This window comes from Molossus molossus, unplaced genomic scaffold (assembly GCF_014108415.1).
Source record: "Molossus molossus isolate mMolMol1 unplaced genomic scaffold, mMolMol1.p scaffold_m16_p_1, whole genome shotgun sequence".
Classification (NCBI taxonomy): Eukaryota; Metazoa; Chordata; class Mammalia; order Chiroptera; family Molossidae; genus Molossus; species Molossus molossus.
In genome coordinates this window covers 226,625,042-226,633,743 of record NW_023425344.1, presented here as the reverse complement: position 1 = coordinate 226,633,743, position 8,702 = coordinate 226,625,042, and the positions used below count along the sequence as shown (strand labels likewise).

Below are 8,702 nucleotides of genomic sequence, written 5' to 3'. Positions count from 1 at the left end.
CTCGACACGTTCCCCCAATTTTTTAAAGTTAATGATTACAACCAACCTTTCTAGCCCTACACTTTTCCTATTTAGTCCTAAGAAAAACCCAGGCAGAAGATTCTGGGTCACAGAGATAACTACCTTCAATTCTAGTTACACATCACCAATTCTGAGAGTAAGTCAACAGTTAAGATTCATTTCTTATTCCTCTTCATTTTACTTCAAACCACTGGTAAAAGGTATCAGAGGAATCATCCGTTCGAGTCAAAATTTCTCTTTCCAAACAAGAACCACATTTAAGTGTCTTATACCACCTCTATTTATGGAATGGATCCAGCAACCAGACATTTTCTGACCACATCCAAAATTGGTGTCTACACCAGCTAACTTTCATAATGATTGCCTTTTTTTTTTTTTTTTTGTAATCCTCACCCGAGGATACTTTTCCATTTATATTCAGATAGAATAGAAGGGAGGGAGGAAGGAAGGGAGAGAGAGAAACAGATGTGAAAGAGACACACCAACTGGTTGCCTCCCACACAACCCTGACCAAGGCTGGGAGGAACCACAACCGAGGTACGTGCCCTTGACCAGAACCGAACCTGCATCTCATTGGTCCATGGGCTGACGCTCTAACCAATGAGCCAAACTGGCCAGGGCTGATTACCAAATTTTATACAATATTTAATGACTGCTATAGTCTGAGAAATCCTGTGCATCACTGGACAATGAATGAATACTTAAAAAATGACAATCCACGTTCTAAAGAACACTTAAAATGTTAAATTTTAGAGACAAAGCAAAATCTGTCATAACCTTGGATTCTATTGATAGTAAGAAAGAGGTAGGTTAATAATCACTGTCCCAAGATGAGCAAAATACGAAGACAAGAAATAAAAATTTAGATCCTGCTGAAGAAAAGTAAATCGAACCCTTCCAGCCCTGAGTTTCTAAGGTGACATGAGAATTATTAAAATAAGCATTACAAAAGATGACCATTTCCTTCCACCCACGATTATTAAATACACCACTTTCTCTCATACAACAACTCATGTGGCTACAGAGTGAAAATAAATGGACCCCGGACAAAAGGAATGTTGGTATAAAGCACTGGTTCTTAACTAGGGGTGAATTTGTTCCAACCCCTCTGCCTCAGGGTACAGACTACAATGAATGTAGACATTTTTGGTTATCACAACTGAGAAGAAGATCCTACCGGTACCTAGTAAGTAAAAGTCAGTGATGCTACGAAACATCCTGTAACACACAAGACAGCTCCCCACAACTTTATCAAACCCAAATGTTGCTAGTGTCAAGGTTGACTCTGATTTAAAGGAACAAACTCCTATTAACAGAGAACACAAAACCGTTTAAGGCCTGACCAGGTAATACAGCCATAAGTTTAGAGTTAGGGAACAGAGAAAAGTTGAATTACTTGGTAGACTAAAATCAAATTTCCCGTGGAAATATTAAAATACTGAACTGATTTCAGAGCTCTACCATCATTACAAGAATAGAAATTTAAATGATCCACTAAAATGGCATAATGCTCTAAACAAGGAGCACAGAGAGAATCCTTTACAAGTAGATTAAAGGTCTAATCCAAGAAGCATAAATCAAAGGCATTAATACCAGTTAAATTTGCAGCAGTAAAGGATGAATTAAGGAATGATTTGAGAGACTATTGTAAACTTCTAATACACCCTATATTCTATTTTCTAATGACATGGATTTGGGGTTTTATTCCATGCAAAGGATTCATAGACGTCACTGAAATATTTGTTGAGTGGAAATGAATATGAATATTGTGTGAAACGGACACAGAAAAGTACCTTACATTTCTCTGAGAACTACCAGTTAAGAAACAAGGAGCTGCCCAGCCAGTGTGGCTCAGTGGATTGAGCATCATCCCATAAATTGAGAGGTCCCAGTTCAATTCCCAGTCAGGGAACATGCCCGGGCTGCAGGCTCGATCCCCAGTAGGTGGCGTGTGGGAGGCAGCCCGTTGATGTTTCTCTCTCACATCAATATTTCTCTCTCCCGCTTCCTCTTTCTCTAAAAAATCAATAAAAACATATTTAAAACAAAACAAGGAATTTCTTTCTACATTGCAGAATTTAAAAAAAAACACAAAAACCTAAACACTATAAGCCATTTAAAAAAAAAATTCAATATGAAGTCATCCATTCCCTATTATAGTTACTTCCAGAGTAACTTTTAGGAAATACACCCATACATAGCAATATGGCTTCAAGCTTACATACTAGATGAAGTTCATACAAGAAAACTGTCTTCCCTCTTAGCTTCTGGGTCTTTAAATCACTGAGGCGAATGCTCACTGCCTATGGTTCACAAAAGTACCCAAAGACTTTGAATGTGTAAGCCAGTCTGAGTAAAGATTTCTTTCTATCAGGTTATAAGAGCTAAAAGGAAGCTAAAAAAGTGTTGGGTTAATTTTTCCTTTTTAGAATTGATTGTCGAAGCAGTGGTCCCTTTTGATCAGCGTGACTGAAATATCATGTAATTCCTATTTATTTTTAATTTTTGTTTGTTTTAAATCCTCATCCAAGGATATTTTCCCATTTATTTTCAGACAGAGTGGGAGGAAGAGAGAGAAACATCTATGTGAGAGAGACACATGGATTGGTTACTTCCCACAAGACCTGGACCAGGGCTGGGGACGAACCGCAACTGAGGTATGTGCCCTTGACCAGAATCGAACCCATGATTCTTTGGTCCTTGGGCCAATGCTCTAACCACTGAGTGAAACCATTCAGGGATATAATTCCTATTTAAATGATAGATGAAAACTTCTGAAACCCAGAACTACTTATGTAATCACTTTTAAAAACAAGTCTTCCCGCCCTGCCCAGTTTTGCTCAGTGGATAGAGCGTTGGCCTGTGGTCCAGAGAGACCTGGGTTCGGTTCCCGCTAAGGGCACGTACCTCGGTTGCAGTTTGTCTCCGGCCCTGGTTGGATCGTGTGGGTGGCAACTACTCGATGTGTCTCTTTCATGTCAATGTTTCTCTCTCTCTCTCTCCCCCACCCACTCTAGCTGAACAAAAAATGGAAAAATGTCTTCAGGTGAGGATTTAAAACAAAAATGAGTCTTCCCTCTTTGGCTGATTTTACACGAGTAAATGGGGAAATAAAAATCAACAGTCTCTGGATGAGGGACTTCAGGCACAAATTGGCAGAGGGCCTCTGACTTCCTTACTGCAACTCTATCACTGATTTATTTAGCCGTGGCCTGCTATGGACTTCATCTGGTTACTGACTACCATATCTTGCATTTTCCATAAAGAATTTTTTCCTTATATGATAAATTCTAAGCTCTGCATCCAACTATTGCTTTACAATTTTGAGGTTAAATCTCCTGCAATGCTTCACAGAGAACGCAATCCTCAAACATATTGCCATTTGCCTGGAATCCCATAATGAAACATCTCTTTTCCCTCCATAACCACTTGCATAATTCATTTTAAGAGCTATTTAACTTAGAACTTTTCTAAAAATATATTTTGAAATACTAAATTTAATTTGTTGAAAGGTACCAGATCCCGTCTTTAAGTTCTATAGCTTTATAGCAATCACTTCTCCCAACAGAACAGTCAACAGATCAAAGTTATTAGGGTACATTTTGACATATATGAATGGCCAATATTTAGGCTAGGAATTCAAATATACCTACTGCTTATACATATTTCCTTATATAACATATGAAGAACTATAAACACAAAACCTGTGCCTAAAATCAGATCCACATGGGTAACATGGCCTCAGTGCTGGTCAAAGGAATAATTATGACAGTCACTTTAACCACTGACCTGGATCACAGAATGACTATGTACAGTGACTCGAGTGGCCACACATGTACACACAACCTAACTTCCAGTTGACATGTACACATTTTTTGAAAGACAAGTAAACATAACACGGGCTATAAGGCCTCTAAGATACTAATTTTTCGTTTTTTCACCACAGCTTTTTCATTGTGACTTCGGAGTTTTGCTTCTGTGGCTGCTGCTGCATTTCCTCCTGTCACCATGCTGCCTTTGGAACCAAAGGCAAGACATGTGTGCTTCTGAGTCATGAGGAGATGGACCTTCAGGGAAGACAGTCTACAGATTCAAAATTTAAGTGTATATATTTAACTGTCTAACCTAAAAAACACTGAATGAAGAACTATATTTGTTCTTTTGTTAAAAATGACTGGTCAATCTATAAAGATTTTAGTAGATGGAGACTGAAGAGGACTATAATATATAAAGTTGGTGTTACCATTTGGGGGAGAAACACTGAATAGGTTAAGAAAAAAAAAGATTTGTTTTATCTTAAGAACCTTTTGCCCCACACAGAATCTTTAAAATAGACAATTATACAAAATGTATCTATTGTTCTTATGACATTTAAATAAGTTAACACAAAGCAGAAAATGTGGTGTTAGTTTTCTTCTTCCTCATCCTCTTTAATTACCGGGGTACCTAAAATGAAAAAGAAAATTATTTCTGACCACTCTCAACAGATTGTTAAAATTCTAAATGAAAATATTTTCCTGTTAACCTCAGAAGCTCTGAAATGCTGTGAAGTGTGCCATAATAAAAATAATTTCTAGCCCTGGCCAGTTTGGCTCAGTGGTTGGAGCATCGGCCTGTGGACCAGAGAGTCCCTGGTTCGGTTCCTGCTAGGGGCATGTACCAAAATAAATAAATAAAAAATAATAAAATAAAATAAAAGTAATTTCTAAAAATAATCTCTTTAATTTTGAATTATCCAAAAAGCCTCTCTGGAGAATTCTCAAATGGATGAATGTAAGTACTTATGAATATTTGGCTCCCCAAATGCAGAGCTGCAAATAAAAATGCCTACAGATGCAGTAAAAATAAATAAATAAAGCCCTATACATACTAAAAACTTTGTATATTAAATACAAAGAAATATTCTTTGTTTTTCACAATAAAATATGCAATGCCAATATTGCCAGATATTGTGTGTGTGTGTGTGTGTGTGTTATTCCCCCAAATACTAAACATTGGTAATAAATTGGGGATGGGGGGAGGACCAAAGCACAGAAAACAAAACATATCTGCAAGCTCTCACTGGGCCAAGGGCCACTCATTTCTGAGCTCCGGCATTTGAAGCCTGCCCACAATGTTACAAAGCCAACTATTTAGTCTTAACTCTTTAGCCAGTCACCCTCCAATCTAACTAAACTGATCAGCTGTCTCCCAAACCCATCTTGTACACTCTTATCCCAGGACTCTTGGTTAACAAAGTTGCTCCATTTTGAAATGCCCTCCTCAACTATCCTTCCATCTAAACCCTACCCTTAATTAAGAACTAACTCCAGCCCTGGCCGGTTTGGCTCAGCGGTTAGAGCGTCCGCCTGCGGTCCAGAGAGACCCGGGTTCAGTTCCCGCTAAGGGCATGTACCTCGGTTGCAGTTTGCCCCTGGCCCTGGTTGGTCGTGCGGGTGGCAGCCACTCAATGTGTCCCTTTCACATCGATGTTTCCCTCTCTCTCTCCCTCTCTCTCCCTCCCACTCTGTCTGTACAAAAACAAACAAAAAAAAAGAACTAACTCCAATGCTTCCTCTGTGATCTTCTTAAATGATCATTTATGTTCTTCATGGCAGTGCACAGAATTTTACCTCTCTATGCTCCCCACAACATCTGTTTGGGGGCGGGAGGAGTGAATGTTTTATTGAAGTATTACATACTTCACAAAGTATAACAACATAAATACAAAGTATGCAAAAAAGTACACAAAGTATACAAAATATGTACAGATTGATAAATGTACACAGAGAGAACACCACGAGTAACCAGCACCCAGATTAGGAAGAACATTATCAGAGCCTCCAAAACCTCCTCAGCCCCCCTTCCAGTCACTATTTCCTGACAAAAAGTATATTCTACCCTAATGTCTAACACAATAGTTATGTTTTAAAAATTGATATAGCCCTGGCCAGTTTGGCTCAGCGGTTAGAGTGTCCGCCTGCGGTCCTGAGAGACCCGGGTTCAGTTCCCGCTAAGGGCATGTACCTCGGTTGCAGTTTGTCCCCGGCCCTGGTCCGTTGTGCGGGTGGCAGCCACTCGATGTGTCCCTTTCACATCGATGTTTCTCTCTCTCTCTCTGTTCCTCTCTCTCCCTCCCACTCTACCTGAACAAAAAAATGGGAAAATGTCCTCGGGTGAGGATTAAAAAATAAATAAATAAATAAATAAATAAAAATTGATATAAATGGCCCTGGCTGGTTTGGCTCAGCGGTTAGAGTGTCGATCTGTGGTCCAGAGAGACCTGGGTTCGGCTCCCGCTAAGGGCACGTACCTCGGTTGCAGTTTGTCCCCGGCCCTGGTTGGGTCTTGTGTGTGGCAACCACTCGATGTGTCCCTTTCATGTCGATGTTTCTCCCTTCCTCCCTCCCTCCCACTCTATCTGAACAAAATATCAAAAAATGTCCTCGGGTGAGGATAAAAAAAAAAATTGATATGAATGGAATGATACAGCATGCACTTTGTGTCTGGCTTCTATCGCTCAACATTATGTTTGCATGATTCATCTATATTGTGTAAATTCACCTATGTTGAAGTTCATTCATTCTCATTGCTGCTTAATATTCTACTCTATAAATATGTCATATTTATCTTTCTACTGTTGATGGGCATTTGAATGATTTCCAATTTATAGCTATTAAAATAATGCTGCCCTGGCCGGTTTGGCTCAGCGGTTAGAGCGTCGGCCTGCGGTCCTGAGAGACCCGGGTTCGGTTCCCGCTAAGGGCATGTACCTCAGTTGCAGTTTGTCCCCGGCCTTGGTCGGTTGTGCGGGTGGCAGCCACTCGATGTGTTCCTTTCACATCGATGTTTCTCTCTCTCTCTCTCTCTGTTCCTCTCTCTCCCTCCCACTCTACCTGAACAAAAAATGGAAAAATGTCCTCGGGTGAGGATAAAAAATAAATAAAAAATAAAATAATGCTGTTATGAACATTCTCATGCATGTCTTTCAGTAAACATATATACCATTTTCTTTTGAATATATAGCTAGGAGAAAAACTGCTAGGTTATCAGGAACATGTATATAGAGCTTTTGTAGATAATGCCAGTTTTCCAAAGTGGTTATCAAGTTACATTACCATCCAGAAAGGTATGAAAGTTCTAGTTGCTCCACATCCCCTAACATTTGGTATTGTCTCTCTTTTTCATTTAACATTTTAAGGTCCCTCAGTTTTTCTTATAAGCAACAGAAGAGCAGCAAAAAGAAGCAAGTTAGCAGCTATGGCCATCTCTGTCCTCGTATATCCCACTGGTTTAGTATAGACCAAGGTGGTTCTTCTAGGGTTCTCAAATTGGCCTGAGAGCAATACTTGGTCCAAAAGACTATGATGTGGCTTGGTCTATTCAGGGTCTGCATGAGGGGCTCTGTTATATTCTTAAGGGAAGGGGTTCACCTCCTGTGTACAATCCTAAGGAAGTAAAGACAAATGATTTTTAAATGGTTTCTAGAATCTAATCAAAGGTGAACATAAAAAGGCTGAATCCAAGACTCTAATGTCTTCTTATCCTCTCTGTTTTTTAAATTTAATTTTTAAAATGTGAAATACTCATTCATACAGACCAATATAAATAATTTAAAGAGTGATTGTATACCCACCACCCAATTTAGAAACTAGAACATTTCCAGTTTCTTAGAAATCTGTTTGCCTCTTCCTTATTATTCCTGTACCTGCCACAAGAGGTAATAGACTGTCTGTCGTTTTACCCCTGCATGTTTCCAGAGGGGGTAGAAAGAGAACGTTCTGTATGATTCCATTTATATGAAACTCTAAAAAAATACAAACTAATCTATAGGGACAAAAAGCAGATCAGTGATTGCCTCGGGAGGGATGGTGGCGATGAGCCAAGAGAGGGATTACGACGAGGCACAAGGAAATTGGGGGGATGATGCATATGTTTGCTATCTTTTTCCCTAGCTTTATTGTGATATGATTGACATGTTACATTGTATAAGTTTAAGGTATAAATATGATGATTTGATATACGTATATATTATAAAATAATTACTACAATAAGGTTAGTTAACACAGCCATCACCTTCACATAGTTACCTTTTTGTATATGTGTGAAAACTTAAAAGTGAGAATTTTTTTTTTTTTTAATCCTCACCCGAGGACATTTTTCCATTTTTTTGTTCAGGTAGAGTGGGAGGGAGAGAGAGGAACATCGATGTAAAAGGGACACACGGAATGGCTGCCACCCACATGACCAACCAGGGACAAATTGCAACCGAGGTACGCGCCCCCAGCGGGAACTGAACCTGGGTCTCTCTGGACCATAGGCCGACGCTCTAACCGCTGAGCCAAACCGGCCAGGGCAAAAGTGAGAAGTTTTAAGATCTATTCTCTTAGCAACTTTCAGGTATATAACATAGTATTGTTAACTATAGTCACCATCATACATCTCTTCACTATCTTAATGGTGGTGATGATTTCAGAGGTGTATACATGTCAAGACATATCCAATTACATACTTTAAATATGTGTACTTAATTGTAAATATACATCAATCAAGCTGTGATAAGTTTTTGGTGTAGGAAAAGAGCTACTTAAGAGATGTTTATGACAATATTTCTCAACTGGATTATTGAGCACATCTCTTCCAGGTATGCATATAGGAATCACCTTTAAAACTTTTCCAAACTAGCCCTGGCCGGTTTGGCT

General features: G+C 39.2%; 1 protein-coding gene across 1 annotated transcript in view; it reads right to left on the bottom strand.

Moving 5' to 3' along the window:
* Positions 1-3,018: 3,018 nt before the first annotated feature.
* Positions 3,019-8,702, bottom strand: part of DNAL1 (dynein axonemal light chain 1) — a 40,456-nt gene continuing 34,772 nt past the window's right edge. Inside the window, exon 8 of the mRNA XM_036271632.1 lies at positions 3,019-4,467. Coding sequence (XP_036127525.1) covers positions 4,427-4,467 — 41 coding nt within the window. The 3' untranslated portion in view covers positions 3,019-4,426. The remainder of the gene's footprint in view (positions 4,468-8,702) is intronic.